We start from the raw sequence: 27,465 nt of genomic DNA, 5'->3' as shown, positions 1-27,465 counted from the left end.
TTTTTGTCATGCCTTGCCATGTGATACATTGGCTATCTTCATGTCGCATACCTACCCTGGTCCAATCAGTCGCCCTCCCCTACTCCCCCCTCCCCCCCCCCAAGACAGTCAACTAATGCTGTGCAGGGGTCAATGGTGGGGCAATTTCACTTATATGGGCTGGGGACATTAAGGATTAGTAGTTTATCAGGAAAAAACCTTTCACTGGTTTATCACGTACAAGTGTACATGTGTGAAATTCTCTCTGACACCAGACTAGTACCTCAGAGCTTGCTATTCGGTGTTTAAAGACCCAGGTTTGCATACTGGTACCACTATTTAAAAGTTGTAGTACCCTAGGCAAATGACTTTATTTCTCTGAGACTTTTCCCCATTGGCAACGTAGAATATATCACGTGACACTTTCTGAGTATTAAGAATCTCTTGGGGGGGGTGGGGTCCTGGGTGGCTCAGTCAGTTAAATTTCTGATTCTTGATTTCAGATCAGGTCATGATCTTAAGGTTTGTGAGTTCGAGCCCTGCATTGGGCTCCTCACTGACAATGCATAGCCTGCTTGGGATTCTCTCTCTCTCCCTCTCTCTGCATCTCCCCTGCTGTCTCAAAATAAATAAATAAACTTAAAAAAAAAATCCCTTGGGTGTAGACACTGGGCTAAATGCTAGAGCTCCAGGATGAATCACTTGCCATCCTGGGGAGCTCTGTTTGCAGTCTAACAGCAAACAGTTCCTAAGACTCATTTGGTGGGGGTGGGGGTGGGTGGGGGGTCTGTAAAATGCTTACTGCAGGACACAGCCCCCTCCACTAATTCTGCTTCAGTATCGGTAGACCTGGGGTGGAGCACAGGATTCACAGTTTAAGAGTGCCCCAAGGCTACAGGTGGCTATGGACCTAATGAGAAACATTAGGATGGAGAAAACAAGACTTTCAAATGGATAATTACGATGCTGCTTGTTACATGTGGGAGGACATTTCAGGAGAGAGCTTTGGAGCAGGACAGAAGGAGCAATAAATTCTGTTGGGAGGTGAGAGAAGGCTTCACAGAGGTGACATCTCAGTTGAATAAGGGCTTGCCAGGTGGAAAGAAGGGGAAGGCTTTCAAGACTGCTAGCAAAGGTGTTTTCTAGCAGAGGTGAGGCATATGTTGGGGGGAAGGGAGCAGAGTGGCTTCAATAAGCATAGAAAGACATACCAGAGCACAAAGAGCCGTGCTTATTGCGTTAACTTTATTTCTCTGTGATGAAGCAACAGAAATGATTAGGTTACAGTGACAAGTTCAGATTTGACTTTTAGAAAGATGACTTTGGTTTCAGCCTGGAGAACAGAATGATGGGATGTAAGAAGGACTGCATGGAGACTGGTGAAGAGACTGTGGTCATAATGCAGTAATACAGATGGAAAGCGGGGTTGGGGGGGCAGCAGACATGTGCAGGGAGCTACAGCGGAGGCAGGGAGTAAGAGGCCTAACTCACAGAGCAGGTGACATCCACCCAAGTATGCAATCAGATGCAGATTTAGATGGAGAATGACAGAAATCAGTAATGAGTTTTAGTTAGGTATAGTTGTTAGAAAAGTTAGTGAACAGTTGGGAAAATGGAAATCCAGCTCAAAAAAGAGATTAAGCTTTGTTTAGAAGTTTGCAAAATTCTGATGTCTTGGAGATAATTGAAGGCATGAGCATACATGAGACTCCTCAAGAAGAACCTTAGAGTAAAAAGGGGGGGACATACGATTAGAATTTCAAGAAACAGGACCCAGGAAATACCAATATACAAGGGATGGGCAAGGAAAGAAAAGCCATTTTGAAGGCGTTTCAGAAGGATGGCTTAAAGATGTGTGACAACTTTGATGACAGTAATCTTGAAGAATCCAGTACAAAACATTAATAATGCTAGCTGCCACTATTTTTGTTTTTTTCTCTTCTGTTTACCAAGTGGGCTAAAATGTTTTGTTTCACTGTCATGTGAAATAATATATAATTAAAAAGAAGTTGTAGGATCATCTCTCTGCCAAATGTCAGTCCAACTCTGGGGATGGAAGACAACAGGTAGATTTTTTTTTTTTTTATCCCATCGTTAATTAAAGCCTCATTTTTACAGCACCTACTTTGGGCTTGGTACTGAGCTACGTGTGGATGATGGGGAGGTGGATTGGCCTCTGCCCTCAACAAACTTCCCTTCATTGTAGCCTGTGTGAGTTACATACAACAAACATCACAGGTATGATGAAGCAGCAAGAGTCTGATGTGCCTGTCTCAAGGGGACATAGAGAGCAGAATGTCACAAAATGAAAACATATAGTATAGGAGACAACACTGATCGGGAAATTCAGAACAGAGAAATAATCACAAGGAGGAATTGGGCCAAGGAAAGCTTATAAGAGGTGGGTGTTTAACACAGTGTAGTCAAAGAAGTACAACAGAAGGTTTTACTATAAAGTCCAGAGAGCACTAAGTACAGGTCACAGTCCTACTACCACCCCTGCTAGGTACCCCTAGGCAAGGCCCTTCACCTTCTGGGGCATGGCTCTGTTCTCTAGGAACCTAGAGTAGCAACCTCACAACACTTGGAAGGACGAAGGGCGGCCTTACCATACCCCTCCCCCACCCCAGCCATCCACTTGTTCCAGGTGCTTCCAGCAGGTGATTTCTCAGAGACCCTAAGCCAGGAATAAAGAGGAAGGTTAACCTTGCCTCCCCATGCTTGGCAGATGTGTGGAGAGAACTCCCGTTCAGTAGTTTTGTGGGTTTTGTTTTGCTTTTGATGGGATCAGATGGTTCATTTCCAAACAGAGACAGAACTATGTCACATTTAAGAGCAAGGGCCTTAAATTCCGGATCTGCCTCTTGTCCCCTGAGTGACCTTCGACAATTTATTCTACCTAGGCCTCTCAGTCTGTTACCTAAAAATTTAGGATAAAGATACGTACCTCATAGGGATGTGGTGGGATTAAAGGATAATAATGTACACAAGTCCCAGAGCACAGTGCTGGGCACACAGTAGCTGGTTAATGAAAGAAACCTGTTGATCCTACGAGTGCTATTGTTATTAATAACACCGAAGAGAAGCAGTGGACGCACAAACGGCGGTCCCCTCCTCCCCCAAACTCTGCCAGGCAGAAAGCCTGCCTCCCAGAACTTAAAGGGACATTGGATGGGTGGAACCTAGAAAGGGTGGGATCCCGGGGTCCGTCGCGTTGGCGGAGGCGGGGAGAGCTGGGGTGGGTCGCTGTCGCCGGCCACAAGAAGGGCCTAGTGACCCCAATCCCTGCAGGGCTAGAACCCGAAAAGAGAGCCTGCTCTCCAGCCCCCAGCGCCTGGGGGGGCCGACTCCGAGGCGGGAGCGAGGGGAAAAGAGGAGGGGCGACTGGGGGAATTTCCCCGCCTCTCTCCCTCCTTCCATAAATCACCGCAGCCGCGGCGGCGGCCGCGCCGGGAAGTGCACGGAGCCGGAGTGCAGCGTGGTGGCACCAGACACCTCCCTTTCCCCCCGCCGCTTTCTTTCTTTCTCTCACTCAGTCCCCCCTCCGTTTTTTTTGTTTTTTGTTTTTTTTTGTTTTTTTTTTTTTTTTAAACCTTCCTCTCTCCCTCCTCGCTCGGGTGGCTGCTGCAGCCTCGCAGCCGAGCGCCGCTCCTCCTCTGCCGGTGCCGCCGCCCGCCCGCCCTCGCCGCCTCCGCCTCGCCGCGACTTGGGAGAAGCGAAAGCTCCGCGGCTCCGACTGTCAGCCCCGCGGCCCGCGCACCCGGTGCGAGCGCCGCCACCCTCCGAGACGCCCGCCGCGCCGCGGGGGCCGCGCCGGCGCCGGGGTCCCTGGGAGCGAACGGGCGGCCGCTTCCTCTCCCGCCCGCCGCCGGAGCCCGGCGATGGTGGCCGCCCGCGCTCCCCGCGCTGTAGCCGGGCGCCCCCTAAGTTTGGGAGTCGCCGCCGCCGCCGCGGCGCGCAGAGGCGCCTGAAGAAGGGCAAGAAAGTTTTGCGGGGTGCGCCGAGCGGGCCCTGGGCGCACCTCCCGTTGCTCCCTCCCCGCTTCTCGGCGCCTTGAGCCCGTCGGCGGGGAGTGGGGGGAGGCAGCATGGCCCGGGAGCCGGAGGAGGAGGAGACGGCGGGGGCGGCCGCCCTGGCCCGCCGCTGCCGGGGCTCGTCTGGCCCGGCCGGGGCCGGGGCGCGGCGGCCGCCCCTCTGGCTGCTCTGCCTGGGCGCGTGCTGGCTGCTGGGCGCCGTGGCCGACGCCGACTTCTCCATCCTGGACGAAGCGCAAGTGCTGGCGAGCCAGATGCGGAGGCTGGCGGCCGAGGAACTGGGGGTCGTCACCATGCAGGTAAGTGGCCCCTTTTGCGCCCCCCCGAACTTGCCAGGCATCCTGCCCCTCTCCTATGCGCAGAGCCCGGTCCCGTTCCCCAGTACAGGTCCCACTGGCTAGGCAGACATCTCTGGCATATACGGAGCCCCCTTTTCCGCGAGACAGCTCTGCCCTCTGCACAGACCCCCTCCCTCTCCGACTACACACCAACTCTTCCATGCACACAGGTACTCTCCCTTTCTCTTCCGCAGAGGCCCCTGCCCCTTGCGCGGAACCCTCTTTACCCCCCCTTTACACCCCCCCCCCCCGCAGCTCCTTTATCTTAGCAAGGAATCTGCGGTTCCCTCGAATTTCCTTTCCTAATTTGCACGTAGTTTCCCCCGCAGTCTTGTTTTCACCCCGCCACCCCTGCAAACTCCCCTTTGCTCTTTGTGTACCCATCCCGGGGCAGACGGCCCCGCCTGGCTCGGACGATTTTCCTCCCCTACCCCACCCCCTTGACCACCTCCCTGTGTCCCCCAGACAGAGGCGCACGGATGGGCGCCGGAAAGGAAGGCACCACCACAGCGTGCCCAGCTGCTCCTGGGCCACCTGGGTCCCGGCGGAGAGGGGCGGGAGGAGTGGACTCTGCGCTCCCTTTCCCCTCCAGGGTGCACTGGGGGAGGGGCTGGCCTTGTAGATTCCTGACTCTGGTCCGGCGTGGGGGACTTTTTTATTGCTTTCCGCTGTTGCTGTTGTCCTTTAGCGCACCGTCCACTGTATTTTTGTTTTGTGTATGCCTTTTTAGGGGAGAAAAACGGGGAAACCGTGAATAAGGTTCCCATTTCTCTAGATTGTTTACCGTGTTGGTCCTCCTCAGTGGAGGAAGGGGCTTATGAAAGGATTGCCGGCGGCGTATAAGGAATCCTGAAGGTGTTCCTGATAACAGTAGTAAAAATTGCTAAACAGCAACCACCTGGAGATTCTACCCTGCCATTATTTTATCTTCTTGGTCAGGAAGGCCCAGTCAATTAGGAGAGGTTGAGGTGACATTAAGAGTCTGAAACCTTTGCTATAACATTCTTCCGTAAAATAACCTCATTCCCTTATGCATTCTAGCAATAATGGTGATAAATGTGGTTTTCGAAAGAGCGAAGTTTCCAGGAATGTGATCTTGGAATAGGTTTCTGATTTCTATTCTACTGTGACCACCCTTCCACCTCCCACCGTGGGGAGGTGTTTTGAGTCACTTTGGGATTCAGGTTACCGACGTCTCTCCCCCCCCCCCCCGAAAATCTTCTGCCCTACCACGCCTCCTTCCAACCCCAAGTCTTCACCCTGGATGATAGTTTTGCTACAGCCACTCCCGCAGACCTTTAACACTGTAGTGGAAAGACGCTGGGGTTTTGTTGTTTTGGTTTGGTTTTTCAGATGAGATTGAGGAGTGGGTGGTTTGCTTGAAAGGTAATTCTGTATTTGCAGACACCCGGCCGTGAAATGCAATAGAGTCGGATATTTCCTCATTTGCTTAACAATAGACAAGCTTTTAAGATACATCATTTAGTTGTCCTTTTCTGTGCAGATCTTTCAGGTTCAGATTCCGTTATACTTTTTCCGCATGCGTTTTCTTGTTTCTGATGATTGTTGGCAGAGTTCTTAGAAGTGAAGTGACTTTTAGAGGAAATGGAACTAAAATGTTAGGAAGGAACTAGGATTCCCCCCCCCCCCCCAGTGGTGAATGTTTCAGTTCAGAGCACAAACAATTGTGTTTTTGCATAGAGACATTTAAGATGTTGCAGTTTTGGGCTGTGTTGGTAAGATTAGTAGGCATTTATCACCTTCCAAGGGCTGGGCTAGAGATCTTAAGTTTCTTCCCCACCCCCTTCCCCATATAAGCTAAGGACTTGGCTTTTTCTAAGATGCTGACAGCAGTTTTACTGTTTCTCACCCGATCCTTGACAAAAGGTGAAATCGGATCCCAACACATTGTCATTCAGGTAGGGATCCAAAGCAAATGTAGTTTTTAAAAGGCTTCCCTGTTGAAAAGGAGACACTTTGGAAAAAAAAGCTCTGATCTGTGGGGGGTTTGTGCCCAAATGGCCCTGTATCTCCTCCCAACTGGCCTCTTTGTAGCACCTTTGCAATCTCATTGTGGAAACTGGCCTCCTGGGGACAGGGTTTTGTCTGGCAAAATGTGAAGTGGCTTCTCTCCTTTTTTGAAAGGAGAAGCACATACTGTATTTAAATTCCTCTCCTTGAGCTGTACATTGATCTGCCACTTGCCTCCATCTGGGAAAATTGGGGAAAGAGTCTCTTCTTAATTTTGTTACACTGCCAGCTTTTGGGGGGGGGGATACTTGTAAAATAAAATCTAAGGCAGGCTAGATTTTTGGCCCTTAGTACAAAGCTTTCGAGCCTCATATTTTCCTCTGCAAACCTCTGGGATTTGTTCAGTGGGTCTGAAATGATGGGGGTTTAGTTAAAGTGCAGATTATATAGTCCTCCCTTATGGAATATTGGATTTTATAGCTGTAGAGTTATCCTGCCATTCAGATGTAGGTAGCCTTGTGGGTGTTAGGGTGAGCAAGGTCAGACTTCCATATGCAGATGTGAGGGGGTTAGGGGAAAGGTTCTGTGTCTTTGAGAGAAAAAAAAGATTCCCCCTCTGTTAAGGATGGACTCTTCATTTGACCTTGGCATTTTGAGCTCTGTGCAGAGCACTGCTTTCAGGAGAGCACCTTATTGATGAGAAAGTTTCTGTACGTCAGTTTATACGTAAAAAGCCCATTTTCAGACTTCTAAATCCTTTCTGCTGCAGAAATTCTCCAAAGACAATTTGCCTGTTGCAGCATTTCAAATGGCAGCACATGCGGCACACAGAAGGTTGCAAGGGCTAATTTCACAAAAACAAAAACCAGGCCTTCCTGCAGCACTGTCGTTTCCCATGCACAGGTTTTGTTTTCTGTGCTTGGAAATCAAGACGGTTTGAAAAGCTCTCCTAAAGATTTTCTTGCAAAGGTTTTCTCATGGAGGCTGCCTCCTCGTAGTTTTTTTTTTTTTTTCTTTTTTGTCCTTTGTTTTTAGTAACAAAATTAAAAAAAAATCTTTAAATGATTTGCACCAATGAATTTTGCCAGTGCCCTGGGAAAGCTGCCACTGAATACTGCCCCTCTCCCCCATCCCATCCCCTCCCCCACCTGGCAGCCGACCTCCTACTTCATGCGTAAAAGTCAAAAACCTAATCATGGTCTCCTCAGGGGTCTGGTAGAGTGAAACCTTCAACAACATTGAGAGGTGGGGAGCAGAGAGTAGCTGTGGCCAGAAGACTTGTTTCTGCCTATTTAATTCGTGCAAGAAATTTATTTTTTGGTTTGTTTTGGTTTGTTTATTTATTTAATATCAAGCAGACTTGTGGAGTGGAAAGAACTTTGACATTGAGTGTTTGGAGACCTGGGTTCCAGCCCTGCCACTTATAGGTTGAGTGATCTTTATTTGCAAGTTGGAGGGTGCTGGTTCTTCTTGGAGGTTGGCTCTGTGGACTTGATGGAAATAGTATATGTGAAGGCACTTGTTAATGTGAAGCTATGGCTGGGGAAATGTTGGTGGATATGGTGGTTCTTAAATGGAAAAATAGTAATTGAAAAGCTTACTGTGCACAGAACCCTTTGCTAGGTGTTGAGGGGATTTACAAGGAGGTATTCCAGCATAGCCCCTCAAGTTTATAATCTGGAAGAGGAGGGAAGATTGCACAGGTAAAATGGCTTAAATAACCATGTCTGCCTCTTAGAAGGCATATCTGGGTCTGGCAGCCATTTCACCAAGCACTTATAAGGCCCATTTAACATTATATGACAATACAGGCTCTTTAACAGCAAGGGCCTGGCACATGGCCAGTGTGCCCGCCTTGAAGTTAGCTCTAACACAGCTCTGCCGGGCTGGGCATAGTCACTGTGAACTTGGCAGACACACCAGCAGGTTGGTCAGACAGCTGCTGTTTGGGGCCTGGAAGGGGGCTGGGGAGGGTCCTTCCAGTAGAGGCAGAAGAAGTACCAGAAGCCCAAGCGAGAGCTTCAGCTCCAGTTCAGGCAAGAGCAGCAGCCAGGAAAGATGTGACTTGAGGAACGGAAGGGCTCAACTGGGATGAGGTGCTGGCTGAAAATCTAGAGCAAAGTTGTAAATGAGTGGCTGCTGCTGAAAGTGAGAGGGGAGGCCTCTTTTGTATGCACCAGAACAGCCTTGGAAGTTCATTGTTCATTTTGCATACATTCAGCAAGGGTTGGGCAGGGGGGTGCTTCTATGTGGCCAATGGCTTTGGTTAGATTTGGCCTGAATACAAGGTGAATAAAGCCTGGTCTGTGGCCTTAAGCTCTGAACTTTTGATGGAAACAGGTACAAAAAGAGGTATAACCCAGGGGGCTGGCAAGCAGCAGTAGAATGCAGTGGGTGGTGTGGTGGTGGAACCCGGAGCAGGGCATTATGGGAGGATAAGGAGGGCTGCCCAAGCCCATGTGGGGAGGTCTGTCCTGGAAGTTGGTTACACCTTCCTCCGTTTTTTCAGTGAACTGTGAACACAGGTCAATCCTGGAAGCAGCAGCAGCCTCAAACCCAAAGTCTGACCAAATCAGTAGTTCATTGAACATTTCTAATCCCCTTTGGTGGCACTGGACAAAATAGTATATCTTCAAGCCCTTGGTAGGGATGTGGCTGTGACTCTTGTACTTCTTCACATGGCCTCAATTCTTCTCTCCATGGCCATCACTCTGGGGCTTTTGTGGTTATGCACACCAACATCTTGGTAGCTCTATCGTAAGTGCATGCTGATTTGCAGTTACGTTTAGGTAAGGTTTGTATTTTCTCCTAAATCAGATCTAGCATACTAGCAATGGCATGTTTTAGGATAATTTGTGTACTGAAGCAATACCGAATGTGTTAGGGGTGATTCCCCCTCCCCCATATTTGCAAAAAATGTGATTTTATTCTGTACCCTGTATACAATGTAAGTCCTAGTGGGAAAAATTGCTGCCTTGCTCTCTTCTGAAATAAAGTATTTGGAGCAGAAGAAAATTGCCCATTGATGGATAACTCTGAGTTGAACTTGGTAAGAGTGAGCCAAAGAAAAGCATGTTGAATGACTTCTGGTGGACTCTCCCTGTTGTGCTTCATACTCCCTCCACTTCCTGTCCACTAATACCTGTCTTAGTTGGCATTGGCGCCTGTGCTTCTGTTTTTTTTTCTGCCAGTCCTGCTGGAGTCTGGAGGTGTCTGGGGGAGGGGAAGGAGATGGTTTCACACTTTGTAACTTGGTGCTATTTCTGGTTGCTGCTTGAGGAGTTCCTTCCTTGAGCTTAAGTGGATGAGCAGACAGGAACCTGAAAGAACTCTGGAAGTTGGGTATTATGTGCAGTGGGATTTACTTTGGAACTCCTTGGACCGGGTGTAAGAATACTGAAATTCAAAATAGGAAGGGACAACAGAGGCAACAATTTTGACACAGCTAAGTTATTAACTGTTAACTTGCAGCATATTGTTAAAATTGCTCTGAATGTTAGGGTCTTTCGGGCTTGACTGTGTTAATGAAGGGGAATAGATTTTAAAAGATAAGTGTCTAGCACAAGGTCCAATGTAGCAGTAGTCAGTAAGCAGAAGTATGGGACGATCTTTTTAGTGCCAGGGCACGGAACCTAGAAGGCAGTGAACAGCTCCTGAATCCTGAATGAAATAAAAATCAAATCTTTAGAACCTGCAGATTTCAGTGTGGTCAGTCCTTTGTTCCGGGGTTTACTGAAGTGAGGTGCACAGACCTAGGGATATGGTGCAAAACCATCCTTTGGGGTTTATGGAGAAAATATTAACCCCGTCGTTAATAGTCAATGTTTACTTTTCTTTTTAACATTTATTTATTTTGAGAGAGAGCAAGCAGGGATGGGCAGAGAACGGCAGACACAGAATCCCAAGCAGGCTCTGCACGGTCAGTGAGGAGCCCCACACAGAGCTTGAACTCCTGAACCGTGAGATCATGACCCAAGCCGAAGTCGAACGCTTAACCAAATGAGCCACCCAGATGTCCCATCAATATTGACTTTAAAATTTTTCATTACAAAGATTTGGAGGGGGAAAAAATAGTATAACAATACTCATGTACCCTTCACTGGCTTACACCAGCTTAAACAGCAGCTCCTGGTCAGGCCACTTTTATCTCTGCCTGTGCCAAAATAACTGGAGAATATTTTGAAGCAAAGTCCAAATATCCCCTAATTTCATCCATAATATTTTAAATTGCATCCTTAATTTCTATATTTTAAAATGTTTTGTAATATACATAATGGTATACTAGTATGTTGAGCTTATAATCTACAAATAAGTTTTTGACCAAAACCATTGCTGTGTCCCCCTAGCTCTTTATAAATAGCCTGTATCTTTCCCTGGCAACCTCTATAGTCTTCTGGAAGTCCTGTGCAAGCTTCTTTTGGGGTGAGGGGACTCCTCTGGGACCTTCCCCCCCTTTCTTACACAAGCTGTTTGGCCCCCGTTTTTCCTGTCTGGCTTTCTGCACAAGGCTGTGAGGATCCTTGCTTTCTTTGTGGCCTCTGTATATTGTCTATGCATATGTATTTGACTGATGGATTATGGACCGCATCTTCTCCTTACTCCTGTTCTCTCCCCCTTCCAGAGGAAGCCAGAGTGAGAAAGGGACAGGCAAGATAAGCTGTAAGTGGGCGAGAGGGGAAAGTTGAAGAGGAAAAGGTGGACTGTATACATATTTGTCTTCTGAAGAGCCTGTCCGTAAATATTCACTGGGTGTCTCGGTGAAGAATTGGAGACTGGGAGAGTGTAGGAGAGGCAAACACCCAGTGCTTTCTGTCTGAGAGCTCCTGTATTTTCAGGGAGACTAAACCAGTTTGTTTCTCTTCTCTTCTCTTCTTTTCTCTTCTCTTTTCTCTCTCTTCTCTTTTCTCTCTCTTCTCTTTTCTCTCTCTTCTCTTTTCTCTCTCTTCTCTTTTCTCTCTCTTCTCTTTTCTCTCTCTTCTCTTTTCTCTCTCTTCTCTTTTCTCTCTCTTCTCTTTTCTCTCTCTTCTCTTTTCTCTCTCTTCTCTTTTCTCTCTCTTCTCTTTTCTCTCTCTTCTCTCTCTTCTCTTTTCTCTCTCTTCTCTTTTCTCTCTCTTCTCTTTTCTCTCTCTTCTCTCTCTTCTCTTTTCTCTCTCTTCTCTCTCTTCTCTTTTCTCTCTCTTCTCTCTCTTCTCTTTTCTCTCTCTTCTCTCTCTTCTCTTTTCTCTCTCTTCTCTTTTCTCTCTTTTCTCTCTCTTCTCTTTTCTCTCTTTTCTCTCTCTTCTCTTTTCTCTCTTTTCTCTCTCTTCTCTTTTCTCTCTTTTCTCTCTCTTCTCTTTTCTCTCTTTTCTCTCTCTTCTCTCTTCTTTTTTCTCTCTCTTCTCTCTTCTCTTTTCTCTCTCTTCTCTCTTCTCTTTTCTCTCCCTCCTCTTTTCTCTCCCTCCTCTTTTCTCTCCCTCCTCTTTTCTCTCCCTCCTCTTTTCTCTCCCTCCTCTTTTCTCTCCCTCCTCTCTTCCCTCCCTCCTCTCTTCCCTCCCTCCTCTCTTCCCTCCCTCCTCTCTTCCCTCCCTCCTCTCTTCCCTCCCTCCTCTCTTCCCTCCCTCCTCTCTTCCCTCCCTCCTCTCTTCCCTCCCTCCTCTCTTCCCTCCCTCCTCTCTTCCCTCCCTCCTCTCTTCCCTCCCTCCTCTCTTCCCTCCCTCCTCTCTTCCCTCCCTCCTCTCTTCCCTCCCTCCTCTCTTCCCTCCCTCCTCTCTTCCCTCCCTCCTCTCTTCCCTCCCTCCTCTCTTCCCTCCCTCCTCTCTTCCCTCCCTCCTCTCTTCCCTCCCTCCTCTCTTCCCTCCCTCCTCTCTTCCCTCCCTCCTCTCTTCCCTCCCTCCTCTCTTCCCTCCCTCCTCTCTTCCCTCCCTCCTCTCTTCCCTCCCTCCTCTCTTCCCTCCCTCCTCTCTTCCCTCCCTCCTCTCTTCCCTCCCTCCTCTCTTCCCTCCCTCCTCTCTTCCCTCCCTCCTCTCTTCCCTCCCTCCTCTCTTCCCTCCCTCCTCTCTTCCCTCCCTCCTCTCTTCCCTCCCTCCTCTCTTCCCTCCCTCCTCTCTTCTCTCTTTTTTCTCTCTTTTCTCTTTTCTCTTTTCTTCTCCCTTCTTTTTTAATTTACATCCAAATTAGTTAGCATATAGTGCAACAATGATTTCAGGAGTAGATTCCTTAATGCCCCTTACCCATTTAGCCCATCCCCCCTCCCACAACCCCTCCAGTAACCCTCAGTTCTCCATATTTATGAGTCTCTTCTGTTTTGTCCCCCTCCCTGTTTTTATATTATTTTTGCTTCCCTTCCCTTATGTTCATCTGAGACTAAACTGGTTTCTATCGGTCAAGACAGGATAGAAAGAAACGTTGGAGTATGGGATCTACATCACACCTGGGGTAGAGAATGGAGAATGGTGTTGGCCCTTGTCAACTGAAGGGTAGTACTGTCCTCCAGTTGTTGCCCGAGTGGCAGTAGTAGTGTGGGTCCAGTGTTGCCACATGACTGCTTTTCAGGAGAGGGTGGATATCTGGTTTTCAGATGAAACTCAAGATTCTTAAAAGTGTGGGCAACTAATTCAGATGTAAGCAAAACAAAAAAACTGTGTGGGCCAAACCAACCATGTCTGTGGGCTGGATTAGGCCAGAGGCCACCGATTTGCAGTCCTGGATTAAAATTACTCAGTGGGCTCCAGGAGGTAAAAATCAGTGCTTTATATAAAGGTTATAGGGAAACCACTTTCCGTATAAAAGGAAGGAAAACTTTCTGATAAAAAAGTTCTAAATTGGATTGCTTTGGGAGGTGAACTCTGTTATAATTAAGTAGTTATTGAATGTTTGGTGTCAGGTACTGGGTTATATCTGAGGTCTCCATCAGTTAATTTCTGATCCAGTGAGTGAGAAAGGGGTTTCCAGATGCTTGGGGAAAGGATGTCAGGGTTGTTAATGTATTTGGGGGTGGAGAGGGATTCTGGAAGGCTTCCCAGAAAAGGTGGAATGAATGAGTTGGTTAGTCAAAGAGTGGAGTTTTCAGAAGGCTCTTTTGTGATGGCACCTTTGAGGAATGGAAAGCTGGCACTAAGGTTTGGAGTTAGGAAAGCCAGAGGGAAGGAAGGGTGCAGGAAGAGGTCAGAGAAGTAGAGGCCAGGTTATGGGATCCTTGGATCCTTCATGTCAGTCAAGACTTTTTATATGGCAGATAATACCCAGTTACATTGGCTGAACAAGAAAGGTGCTACTGCCTTAAGCAGTTGAACAGCCTGGGCAGTCTTTGGGCAGTGCTAGATTAAGGCTCAAACCATGTGGCCAGTAGAGTTTCTCTGTCTGCATGCTTATGTTTTTTTGTTTTGTTTTGTTTTGTTTTAATTTACATCCAAATTAGTTAGCATATAGTGCAACAATGATTTCAGGAGTAGATTCCTTAGTGCCCTTTACCCGTTTAGCCCATCCCCCCTCCCACAACCCCTCCGGTAACCCTCAGTTTGTTCTCCATATTTATGAGTCTGTTTTGTCCCCCTTCCTGTTTTTATATTATTTTTGTTTCCCTTCCCTTATGTTCATCTGTTTTGTCTCTTAAAGTCCTCATATGAGTGAAGTCATGATACTTGTCTTTCTCTGACTGGCTAATTTCACTTAGCATAATACCCTCCAGTTCCATCCACGTAGTTGCAAATGGCAACGTTTCATTCTTTTTGATTCCGAGTAATACTCCACTGTGTGTATATATATACCATGCATGCTTACTTTCTTAAATAGGTTCTCCCCTTTGTTTCAACATGGTGGGCAGTTGGGAACTTGCTGCTTGTGCCTGAGTCTCCTATATTTGGAGATGTGCTCTAGAGGAAAAGAACTAGGAACCTGGAGAAAGCTTGCCATCTAGAAAACTCAGCTGAAGTGACTTAGGATTTAGACACCAGCTGCTGAGGCCTGCTCCATAGCTAGGTTCTGCCTCCCTGAGTCCGGTTCAGGGACGGCCTGCTTTGTGGTCTCCCTACTTCTGGCTGGAAGGCAGGCTGTCTGGCTTTCCACTGTGGTCTTGTGGTCTGCCCTCAGGGGTTGTACAAATCCAGGCTCAGAAGGCCTGCCCTTGGCATACCTTTTCTCCCTGACCTTTCAACTCCTCAGATCACTGGGCGCCAAGAGGACTGGGAAGGACCAGAGAGAGCATCACATCTGCATCCCTTCTTTTACAGATGAGAAACTGAGGCCCAGTGGGAGAAGTGGCTCTCTGGAGATCAGACCCAGGAGTAAGTGGTAGACTTAAAACTCAAGTGCTGGGGGCGCCTGGGTGGCTCAATTGGTTAAGTGTCCAACTTCAGCTCAGGTCATGATCCCATGGTTTGTGGGTTCGAGCCCCGCATTGGGCTCTGTGCTAACAGCTCAGAGCCTGGAGCCTGCTTCGGATTCTGTGTCTCCTCTCTCTGCCCTGCTTGTGCTCGCTCGCGCTCTCTCTCTCTCTCTCTCTCAAAAATAAATAAATAAAAACCAAACAAAAAACTCAAGTGCTGGTCTTAGAACTCTTGTTTTTTGACACTTTGCACAATACTGCCCTGTGGGGGCTCCATTTTTCCAAGAGATTTTGCCTTGAAATATAAAAGAAATTTAAAGATATTTATATTCTGTGGGGAAAAGAAGGTTTGGCTTAGTTTTTTTTTTTTCCTTTATGGATGAGAAGGTAAAGTTGATAGTCTACTTTGACAGCTGACTGGGTTTTTGTTTTTTTTTGTTTGTTGTTAAGCTGTTATTAAAATATCTAGGGGCGCCTGGGTGGCGCAGTCGGTTAAGCGTCTGACTTCAGCCAGGTCACGATCTCGCGGTCCGTGAGTTCGAGCCCCGCGTCGGGCTCTGGGCTGATGGCTCGGAGCCTGGAGCCTGTTTCCGATTCTGTGTCTCCCTCTCTCTCTGCCCCTCCCCCGTTCATGCTCTGTCTCTCTCTGTCCCAAAAAAATAAATAAAAACCGTTGAAAAAAAAAATTAAAAAAAAAAAATCTAGAAGTCAGTGAGCCACAGATGAAACCTAAAGATTCTGAGACTTACTATAATATTGTTAGTTTTTTTTAAAAGCAAATTTAAATGGTCAGTTATTTATAATTGTGAACTGTACCACCACCAATCTTTTTATTAGAAAAATAAAGCGTAAAAAGAAAACCAAACTTTAAGGGAGGAACCCTTGGTTTTTTGGGTTTTGTTTATGTAAAGGCTACAGAAGGAAATTCCACCTGTAATTTTCAGGCAGAATTCTATTTTGGACCTCCAGAACTTGTATCTCCCTAGTCATTAGGAGTATGAAGTTCCCCCCGCCCCACGTCCCCCACTTTGCTCTGAGTTCAAAAGGAGTTTTCCTCTCCAGATTTACAGTCAAATGATTTCTGAGTTAATTTACAGTTAGAAAAATTCCAATCCCTAAATACCAGAGTGGATCCACTGTAAAGCAATGTATGGTCCATATTTCCCTGGAAATAGTGTGTTTTATTGTAATTGTAGAGGAGAAGCCAGTGGGTAAATTGTTATCTGTTGTGTGTGATAACATCTTGATTCTCTTCCAACCATAACAGTTATTTTAAAGACTCTGTGCAAGCCCAAGACTATAGCACTTCCCCCCCGCCCCCCATTCCCCCTTGGATATTTTTTAAGTTTTATTTTTGCGTGGAGTACTAAAAAAGAAAATACTTTGAGGCCCTGGTGGAAGGGCAGTGAAAATCGGCAAGCCAGTGAGAATGAATCTGAATTTTTAATTAGGCTTTGAGTTGTGTCTTCAAAGTGTAGAGACATCATTAGTGATGTAAGTCTTGTTGCGTTAGCAGAGACTGACATTTTACTTCAAACGTGGCGAGTGCAGCTGTCCTGTGCAGATAAAAGTTGCCAAGTGCGGAATAGCAAGGTGGATTGGTAGATAATTAGCTGTCCCACATTACTGCAGTGTGGAAGAAGCCTGCCAGTCATGGGCAGGAAGAAGGAATTATTAGTGGGAGAAAATCCAAGTGTGTCATAAAGCAATTTGGAATCACTTCAGCTGTGGCAGAGCTGATAAGGCGTATGTTAAGGAAACAAGACAAACTGAGTCTAGTATGTGGCCAACTTTTTTTCTTTTCTTTCTCTTCAATTCAAAAGAGGAATGGCTGGAAATGAATGATCCATAAATACAGTGAAGTACAGATTCTTCAGTCTGTCCTGACTCCATGTATGAAATAGTTAACCAACTTAAAATAGTCTCCGTATTTTCACATATCTTGAAAATAAAGTGAGGATTCTATACAGGAAAAAAAAAAATCACAGGGATGCCTTAAAGCCTTGACGATAACTGTGCTGTGTCTAACCCTGAAAAGATAATTTGAAGAAGAAATTTTGAAGTCCATCACCTCTCTACTAAAAAGGTTATAATATTTGTAAGTGATTTGAGCATATATTGCCTTACTGGTAGAATATGTGAGTGTATTTAAATATTCATAAAAGTTTTTCTGTGATCATCACATTCTTCCCTAGGAAATAAGAGCTAGAGAAAGTTTTGTTGGCTTTCTTGTCTGTCTTCAATTATTTGCTAACTTGAGTGAAACTGTATGGGATGTTTTTGTCCATTTGGATTGCTCCCTACACTCCTGCCAGGATACCGAACTCCTTTTGTCCTAATTTCACCCACTTTTATTGGATTGGCTTTCTCCAAAGCCAAAGCCTCTCTTGGCAGCCCAGAAGTAGGAGGTGCTGAGGTGGGGGTATGTGCTGTGTTCTGCTTGGATAGTGTCCCCCCTGAATGAGTTATACCCCTGGCCACTGTGGGAGACAGACCATTTTTTGCTCTTTGCTTCTTATCCTCTTTTATCACTAGGGGAGTGTCACTGGATTGTTGCTGCCCTGGGTGGTTTTGAAGAAAGCCTGGAGAATTGAAGTTTTTGGCAATCTTGGCTCTTGGATCCAGAGTTGATTTCATTGACCCCCCCCCCCCAGTGAAATGGGGATATTTGCCCCTCTGTAGTCTTGGGGCAGGAGGTAGGGGACATGTGACAGGTGACCAGACTTTGTGCTGATTGTGAACCAGTCAGTCATATTTGTTATGGGTTAAGATCCGTGGAGATCGTGTAAATTTATGACCATCAAGGAAGCCTGGACATTTTTTTTTTTTGCATACATGTATATTGAGATAATAAATGTGGGCAAGAATTGCAAACAGTAAAGCTTTGTACAGGTGTGAGTTATTAGAGCATGAACTCCCATAAAAAAACACCCAGATCTATTCATCTGTATAGTCCTTGTATGAGTTAGCACTGTCTCTGGCACATGGTGAGGACTCAAAAAATGTCTGGACTACAGAAATTCAGTAGCCAGCTTTAAACACACTTCATAACATTCTCATGTTTAGCTACTATGTTTCATGTGTCAATTTCATTACTTAAGGCTTACAGTGAAATGTCTTGAGCCTTTACTTACTAAAGATTCAAAATGTTTGAGATTAGTGAAAGTGTCTAGAGAGTATCAAGCACCTTAGGACTCTAAGTATGGATTGGTTCTGATGTGTAATTTCTTCATGTGAGAGAAAGTGGAGAATATATTGAATATAGGAATATATAGAAAAATATGTGTACTTGTGGATTATGTACTTAGAGCTACTTTATCCTAGAGGCTAGAGTTTATTAATTTGCTTAACAACTTTTTATTGAGCATGTATTATATGCCAGGTACTATGCTTGGATTTCAGTTTGTGATCTAAAAAAGACACACAAGCCCTACTCTCATGGAGTATACCACCTACTAGGGGAAATAGACATTAAGGAAATGATCGTGTAAGTAAATACAAACTTTAAAATTTTGAATAGCATTAGAACAAAACAGGGGCTATTCCAAAAATTACCAGGGAGGTCTTCTGAAAATCTTTTGGGGGGAAAAAGTTAGAATATTCCTCCTCTGCTTTAGACTCTCTAAAGGTTCCTGTCTGACTCCGCCTAAAACCCCAATTATAGTGGCCTTCACAGCCAGATGTGACTTAGTCCCTGGTATCTTTGTGGTCTTCCCTCACCCCACTGAGCTCCCACCCTCCCCCACACACATAACAAGGTTCCTCCAGCCCTCCAAGCCACACACCTGTCCCAGAGCCTTTAAGCTTGCTGTTCCTGTTCCCTCTGCCTGGGAATAGCAGGAAGCTCTCTCTGGTCACCTTTAACAGTACCCTGCCTTGCGTCTCACTCTGTCTCCTAACTTTGTTTACTTTATTGTAACCTAACCTCCCACACGTAGCTTTTTGTATCGTTCACTTCTGTTTTGATGTGGAACGGTGCTTGGTACTTAGAATCACTCAATAAATACTTACTGGACAAGGGTGAGTGGGAATGACAACTGGGCTGGGTGGTATGGGAAAGAATCTGAGGAGGGCAAGTAGAAAGGAGGGAGAGCCAATCGGAGGCTTGCAAAAGGAGCCAATCAGGGGAGGAGTTGGGAACTGCAGAAGGGAGAATGAGAATCAAGGGGAGAGGGGTTGATGCAGTTGGGGGAAGGTAGGGGGGTAGAGGAGACTTGCATCCCAACGGAGGGAGGAGCCTACATCTAGGTCTTGAGAGGCAGGACTTTGGCTTACTTGAAGAAAGAAGTCAAGCCAGGGGCCTACTTAGCATGCTTGCAGAAGGGTGATACAAGTGAAGAATTTGGGTTCTTATTCCTCATTAACGCAAGTGTAGTTGTTTCCCACTGACTCTTTGGTCATGGCTTTCCTGATAAGGACCCATTGGAAGGGTGGGGTTGCAGGGTAAAAGACCCTGGATATGTAGAGGTCTGCAAATGGGAAAATCTGTGGTTGGCCATCTGTTTTTTCCAACTGAGGGAGAGGAGAGAGAAGGGAGACGGCAGCTTCATCCAGATACATCATGGAGAAAAATTTAAATGTCAATTCGTTGTCCTTTATAATTTAAAAAAATACGCATGCTTCCTATATTTTTGGCCAAAACAGACAACTTTAGAGTCTACTCTGAATACAGTAATGAAATACCGTATTAATGATGCAGATGTACTTTAACCCCCAATTGCATTACCGTTTAGTTACATATGGAAAATGTAATCGTTTTCTTTTCTCCCTGCAAACAGTAATGATCATTTCTTTCAGAAAGTGTATTTAGGGGCACCTGGGTGGCTAAGTTGAAGTGTCAGCTTCAGCTCAGGTCGTTATCTCATGGTTCAGGAGTTCAAGCTCTGTGTCAGGCTCTGTGCTGACAGCTCAGAGCCTGGAAACTGCTTCGGATTCTCTGTACCCCTGTCTGTCTACCCCTGCCCTGCTTGTGCTCTCTCTCTTTCTCTCTCTTGCCCAGAAATAAACATTAAAACAAATAAAAAGTGTATTTACTCAGAGGAAAAAGTGAGCTGGAAAGGGACAGAGAGAGAGAGAGAGAGAGAGAGAGAGAGAGAGAATCCCAAGCAGGCTCCACACTGCTGGTGCAGAGCCCATTGTGGGGCTTTGAACTCACAAACTGCGAGATCATGACCTGAACTGAAATCTAGAGTCGGACACTTAACCAACTGAGCCACCCAGGCACCCTAGTAATAATCGTTTTTTAATGTGTGGCTTTGGCATTTTACAACCAGATCTTTCAGATACATCAAGTATTTTCTCATGTTGTTTTTAAAAATGTGGTAAAGCATACATAACATTAAATTTCCTATTTGAACCATTTTTAATTGTTTGGTTCTGGGCATTAAGTACTTTTATTGTTGAGTGACTATTACTGTCATCAGTCTCCAGAACTTTTTCCATCTACCCTGGCTGAAACTCTGTAACCCATTTAACAACGCCTTTCCTCTCTCCCCTGGCCCCTCACTACCACTATTAATTTCTTTCTCTATGAATTTGCTCTAGATACCTCATGTAAGTGGTGGAATCATACAATATTTGTCCTTTTGTGAGTGGCTTTATTTACTATAATGTCTTCCAGGTTCACTCATGTTATAGCATAAATCACAATTTGCATCCTTTTTAAGGTTGAATGGTTATCCATTGTATGTATATGATACATTTTGTCCATTAATCCACCAGTGGACCCTTGGGTTATTTCTACCTTTTGGCTGCTGTAAATCATGCTTCTGTAAACATGGGTGTACAAATGAGTCCCTGCTTTCAGTTCTTTTGAGTATATACCTAGAAGTGGAATGGCTGGATCATAGGATACTACTGTTTAATATTTTAAGTTTTATTTATTTATTTTGATAGAGCGTGAGCATGTATGTGCATGACTAGGGGAAGAGCAGAGAGAGTGAGAATCCCAAGCAGGCTTCCTGCTGTCAGCATGGAAACCGACGCAGGGCTCGATCTCATGAATGGTGAGACCATGACCAGAACTGAAATCAAGAGTCTGATGCCTAACCAAGTGACCCCCCCCCCAGGTGCCCCCTCTGTTTATTTATGGTCCTATTAGTTTCCATAGTAGCTGACGTTTTTACATTCTTACCAGCAATGCACAAGAATTCCAATTTCTCTATATCCTTGCCAAGACTTACTTATTTTTTTGTAAAATAGTCATCCTAATGGGTGTGAAAATATAATCTTTTTGGTGTAGAGTTCTATGAATTGTGATAAACAAACAGCCCTGCAACTATCACCACAGTCCAAACACAGAACACTTTCATCACCCCCTACAACTCTCTGATACCTTGCCTTTGCAGTCAGTCCTCTCTTCACCCCACCTGGAACCCCTGCAAACCACTGGCGTATTCTCCATCTCTGTAGATTTGTCTTCTCTGGTATGTCCTATAAATGCACTATGATATGCATTTTGAGTCTTAGTTTTTAAATTCAGCATAATTTGAAATTCATCCATGTTGTGTACATGAATAACTCCTTCCTTTTTATTGTTGAGTAGAATTCCATTGTGTGTACCAACACACCACAGTTTATCTGTTTACCAACTGACAAGATTTGGGTTTCTTAAGGTCATAAATCCATAAACATTCCTGCTATAGACATTTGTGTACAAGTTCATGTTTGAACATAAGTATTCACATTTCTGAGGTGGGGGGAGGATTACTGTGTCCTGTATTAAACTTTGTAAGAAACTGCTGGTCTGTTTTCCAGAGGGTCCGTATCATTTCGTTGTCTCCTTAGCAATGCGTGAACATCCTGGTTACTCCAAATCTTCACCAGAACCTGATTGGCTCAGTCATTTTAATGTTAGCCGTGGTTAAAATGTGTGAAGTAATGAATCATGTGGTTTTAATGAACATTTCCCTAATGAATAATGGTGCTGAGCATTTTTCAATATGCCTATTTGCCATTAGTGTGTGTGTGTATATATATGTGTGTGTCTATACATATGTGCGTGTGTACATGAATGTGTGTATACATGTGTGTGTATACGTGTGTGTGTAATATATATTTGAAATACCAAAAATTTGACCATTTTAAAATGGGATTGTTTCCTTATTGTTGATTTTAAAAACAATTTACTGGTTTTATCAATTTGGTAGATTTGTAAGTGATTACTGCTGTCTAGTTTTAGAACATTTCTATTACTCACAAAAGTTCCTATGTACCTATTTGTTATTGACTTTTGAGGTTGTGTTTTATTCAGGCATACTTCTTATTTTCCTCATGAGTGCCAAATTCTGTAAATCTTTTTTAAAAAAATTTTTTTTAATGTTTTTATTATTGAGAGAGCATGAGCAGGGGAGGGGCAGAGAGAGAGGGAGACCCAGCAACTGAAGCAGGCTCCAGGCTCTGAGCTGTCAGCAGAGCCTGATGCGGGGCTTGAACTCTGAACTGCGAGATCATGACCTGAGCCGAAGTCAGACATTTAACTGACTTGAGCCACCCAGGTGCCCCAGTCTTCTGTCTTTTTTTTTTTTTTTTTAAAGTGACATTGTTCTCACAAGGTATTTGCTTTTATTAAAGAATGATGACCAGGGTTAGAAAGAATAAACCATAATCCAGGATAGATAAAAATCTTCAAAAGAGAATTGTGGATTTTGCAGTTCTTGTTCGCAGCTAGAAACAAAGCCTTACTGAAAAGTTTTGATTAATGTGGCCTATGTAGATTCTTAGATTTAGTCAATTGGTTAGTAACTGTTGATTGCACTCCTATAGTGTTCCAGCACTGCTTAAGTTATGGGGTACAGTGATGAACAGAACAGAGTCCCTGTCTTTTGAGAGCCTTATGTTCTAGAAGAGGAAGATAGATATTTAAATACGCAATAGTCAAATAAAGGTGACCTTGGACTCTGATTAGTTCTGTGCAGATAAGGTTGGTTAATGTGGGGTTCAAAGGCAGCCTCTTGGAGGAGCTGGTATTTGAGCTGCGGCATGGATGTATTGGGGGCTGCCTGGCAGAAGCTGGGGGAAAGAGAAGGCTCAGGGATGGAGGGGAGAACGAACTTGGGAGGCTAACAGAAGGCTTAGAAGGAAGATAGTGTTGGAAGATGACCGAGGGTAGGGTCATTGTGGAGACCAGAGAGTTTTCATTTTATTCTGGCCGAAATGGGAAGCCAGAAATGTGTGGAGGATTTTAGGCATGACAGTGACATGGCTGACTTTTGCTTTAGAAATCTCCCTCTGGCTGCTGGGTCTCTGATTATGTGTATGTGGTGCAGGTGGGAGAAGTGAGCGTATTTATTCTTCCTGGAAATACATCGTACTGTTTGCTTTTGTGATTTCACTTAAATATGATGAAATTGTAGTAGTTAATGATGTATGTATCAACAAAGGCCCACTGGGTCAACACTATGATTTAAAAGGAAGTAGGACAGCTGCAAGAGAATATAAAAGCAGATCAGACTTATCATGTAGAAAATATGAGACAACATAGTAATCTCGTTCATATTTACAGATACTCTCTGCAAATGATTAATCATTAAAGGCCATGAGGCCTTAGCTTACCAGCTGGGTGGTTTTAAAAAACAATTTTTTAAAGATTTTATTTTAATAAAAATTTTTAATCTTTATTTTTGAGAGAGTGAGAGAGACCAACACAGAGTGCAAGTGGGGGAGGGGCACAGGAGAGGGAGACAGAATCCGAAGCAGGCTCCAGGCTCTGAGCTGTCAGCAAACAGCCTGACGCGGGGCTCAAACTACCAGACCATGAGATCATGACCTGAGCCGAAGTTGGAGGCTTAACCCCAACTGAGCCACCCAGGCGCCCAACATTTTAAGTACTCTCTACACCCAGCATAGGGCTCGAACTCAAAACCCCAAGATCAAGAGTCTCCTGTTCTGAGTGAGCCATCCAGGTGCCCCAAGTATGTAACTTTTTTCTCCACAGCCTCCATTTTCTCCCTTCATTAGGAGAAAAATACCTGCCTTAAGTCTGGATTGTTGTAAAGGTGGCAATGTACATACGTAATAGACTCAACATCTCTGATTCTGTTAGGATGTTTTCAATTGCAAGTAATGACCCACTGAAACTGCCTTTAAAGATAAAGCAAGCTTGTCTGCTTAAATAGCTGGGGAAAAAAAACAGGTCCCTGGGTGGCTCAGTTGACCATCAGACCCTTGATTTCAGCTCCCACCACGATCTCATGGTTCATGAGTTTGAGCCCCGTGTCAGGTTCTGCGCTGAAAGTGTGGAACCTGCTGTGGATTCTATAGAGTGAACTTCAGGCACCGTTTGATCAGAACCCTGGCTGCATCTTGCCTACCCCCTTTCTTTCCAGGCTCTGCATCCTCCTCGTGTTAGCTTATGCTCAGGGTGGTTTCACCTGTGTAGGAAAATGAGTACCTGGATTCCAGATTCTCAGGCACACGTCCTTCTCTTCCGAAGAAGACCCCTCCCTGCCGGAGACCAGCTCCAGCAACCAGGGGTTCCCGAAGGAAGAACGGCATCGGTGAAAATAAAACTAAAATAAAAAACTGAAAAATAAAAAAGTAAAACCAAAAAATGGACACAGACAACAGCAGTGTGTTGAACTGGCCGATTTATTGTCGCAAACGTGACATTATATATGCTAGTGAATTCCTTGTAGCATATGTCATCTGTGTTTTTCTAACATTACCTAATTTTGAAAATGTTCCTATGTGTAAACAACCTTTAAGAAATGGTGATTTTCCCGTTTCCCACATACACTTTGATTATTGATTAATTTCTTACATTATTCCATTATGCATCTGCGTTTATCTATAATCTACAGAGCATTTGCTTTGCTGTTCTCGTGAAAGGCCCTCCATTTCTCAACACCTCAAGTGGAACAGTTACAGGGACATGACCTCCTAACCACATGAGGCCAGAAGAACAATGTGTTTGCCTCGGTCTGAGGTGCCAGAAAGGGGCTGAAAAAGCCTTAGAAACCCATGCCTCATACATTCTCAGAGACAATGTACCTAGGAACCAATGAACCGACTAGGTTCAGTCATCATCTGGAATGCCTCCGGGGGGCCAGGTGGGCCTAGGGGTTGAAGTCACCTGTGTCCATAAATACACTCCTTAGTTGCCGGAGTGAGGCTTTCAAATCCATACGTCTCTCCTTTACAGGCCCTCTTTGCTGGCAAATGCACGAGGCTATCCTTCCTGTAAGTAGAGGAGTCTCCATAGGGGATGGCAAGGGCTAAACGTAAGGCCACACAATTTCTTTCGGAACCTTATTTTCTTCCCTAATGGTTCTTTTCCCAAGGGGCCTGCTGAGGGCAATTCCCCAACAGACCAGACCCCAGGTGGTTTTAAGGCCAAATTACCTAAAAGCGGGAGTCCAAGAAGCTTCACTGTCGGCGGGCCGCCTTGCAGTCACCAATCCGTCCACAGCCCGGGCCTTGCCATCAGGCTGGGATAGCTCGGCTTCCAGCACCTCCCTCCTCGGCTGTGTTGTAGAGTGCCTTGGACTTCCCCTGATGGGACTTTCCTGTGGTTAATAGAATGCAAGAGAATGGGATTCTGTTAGTTTGTGCTAATCAGGACCTATTCCTGGAGCTGGTTTTGGTTGATTCCACCTGAATCTCATGACTCCTGCTCAATCTAGTGATTTGGGTAGCGGAGAGATCACACAAATGTCTACTGTATTCACTGTGATCATACCAATGGCAGTAGAATGTGGGAGTGATTTTGATCGTTTTGGCTCACTAGCCAAATGCTGAGAGTCCTAATGCTGGACTGTCCTCTCTCCAAAGTTCTTCACTGAGCATCTATGTGCAACATAGGATGTACTTGATTCATGCCAGCGTTATAGCCTGGGACTGCTTAATCGATTTGGTTAGCAAAAGAATCCAAATCCATTAGTTTAGAAGGCAATACTTTATGCATTAGAATACTTTATATATTAGAATATAATTTTAGTTTTGTGTGAGGTGATGATGGTTGGGAATTATCCATGCTGGTGGAGTTTACATTTTGTAAACCTAGTATTATAGATACATATTAACCCATCTTTTATGAACAGAACCCTGTTTCTAAGTACCTGGGGGCAGATAATTTATAACCTGTGTTTTGCACATCTCAGGTTTTTGACCAGTCTCTCTTTGCCCATCCCTAACTTCTTGTCTGTTGCATGATGATATAAGTCAAAAAGAAAATTGCTACTTTAGCATGTGGTTATTAAACAGCTTGCATTTAGTTTATTCATTTATTTGAAAATATTATCTATTTCAATAAACAAATACAGATTTTATTGGATTTCAATACAGGATTAAAAAAATCTTAAGTTTATTCATTTTGAGAGAGAGAGCAAGAACGAGCAGGGGAGGGGCAGAGAGAGAGAATCCCAAACAGTCTCAGCAATGACAGTGCTCAAACTCATAAAACACGGGGGATCATGACCTGCGCCGAAACTGAGAGTCTGATGCTTAACTGACTGAGCCACCCAGGTATCCCTCAATACAAGATTTTTGAGAGATGTATGGTTATAAGGACAACTGCCATCTATTTTGGACAGAGTTACCAAATTCATGGTTTAGGGAATCTCCTTACACCACCATTAAACATCGAGGAGGTAAAGTATCATCAGTATCCTTTTTTAATTTACCTTCCAAGAATTTGTCTTCTGTCTGATCTAATTCAAGAGTTACAGGAGTAATACAGTGAAATTCTTGTTGAATTTCCTTTGAGCAGTTCCTAAACTATGGAAGTAAAGGTATGTGATGCCATTTCTCCAAATGACATTGAATGAAGAGAGCAGAAGCCTGCTAATGTAACTGCCAGTGTCTCTCCATCCGTTCTTTGAACGTGCTTTGAATCCCAAGCAGTGTGGTGTTACACCTTCATTTGAAGTATCTCCCATTGATTAGAAATTGATTTTTAAACACGAGTTCTCTTAGTTATGAGCCTAAGATCAAGATGGTACAGACAGACATTGGACTAATTCTTCATAGTTTGTCACCCACATTAGAATTCTCTAAATGCCTTTTTCCTCAAAACATTCATATCACTATATAGCACCTTTAAAACTTTGAGGGAGGGTTCTTAGGTGTCTAAACAATATAACCAGGAAAATCAGGGAGATGATTTCATGTCTATATAATTTCTACTACTTGCCAGGCGTCCTCGTAGATGCTGAAAATAGTCAACAAAATGCAATCCTGCTTTCCTGGAGCAGACATTCTCCCGGGTAGATTAAAAAGCAGCCTGGGAACAGCAGGGGGATGAGCGTTAGTTCAGGGAAATTAATGCCAATGCAATGGTCAAGACTTTTCCTTGATGGATGTGGATGGGTCACATGGCCTGCAGGGGATTGTCTAACGGATTAACTCTTTACAGGCTAGTGTCTTACAAGTCACAGTTCTTTCTTACAACATTTTTAGAAGATTCACAAGTGGCCATAAACAATTACTGTGCTTTACTCTTCCTTTGTATTTCCTGTAAACCCTTAACTTGGATTTTTATTTCTTTTTTATCACTGAGCTGCCTGAGATTTAACTCCATTCTCCAGTCCCCTAGGACTGTCCTGTCAGGAAAGGGATGCCTATTTTCTTGCATGCTTTGTGGATGTGCTTCAAAGAAAAAGCCATTTTTAAGCAGTGCAGAGACAGTCCCTGAAGGTGGCAAGAGATGCGAGTGGTTCCAGCCATCCTCAGTTTACAAACACTCTGGTTTCCAAAGCTCATTTCGAAGTCTGTTGTTTGGAACAACATTTACCCAGAAGGATTATAAAAGCAGACCGGGTTCCCAGGCCAACTCACAAAAGCCTGTGTAGAGGAACTAGGGTTTTAATCCAAGCTTCCTCCCTATCCTTCTGAGCCTCCAGTT

At 44.9% G+C, this 27,465-nt stretch overlaps 1 protein-coding gene across 1 annotated transcript in view; it reads left to right on the top strand.

The window, feature by feature from the left end:
- Positions 1-4,066: 4,066 nt before the first annotated feature.
- Positions 4,067-27,465, top strand: part of CACHD1 (cache domain containing 1) — a 211,788-nt gene continuing 188,389 nt past the window's right edge. The window contains exon 1 of the mRNA XM_047085076.1: positions 4,067-4,312. Within this exon, the coding sequence (XP_046941032.1) occupies positions 4,067-4,312 (246 nt within the window). The remainder of the gene's footprint in view (positions 4,313-27,465) is intronic.

This window comes from Lynx rufus, unplaced genomic scaffold, assembly GCF_022079265.1.
Source record: "Lynx rufus isolate CCGP_SWC_20201006 ecotype Redwood Valley unplaced genomic scaffold, mLynRuf1.p SCAF_2, whole genome shotgun sequence".
Lineage (NCBI taxonomy): Eukaryota > Metazoa > Chordata > Mammalia > Carnivora > Felidae > Lynx > Lynx rufus.
This window is presented reverse-complemented; position numbering and strand designations above follow the sequence as displayed.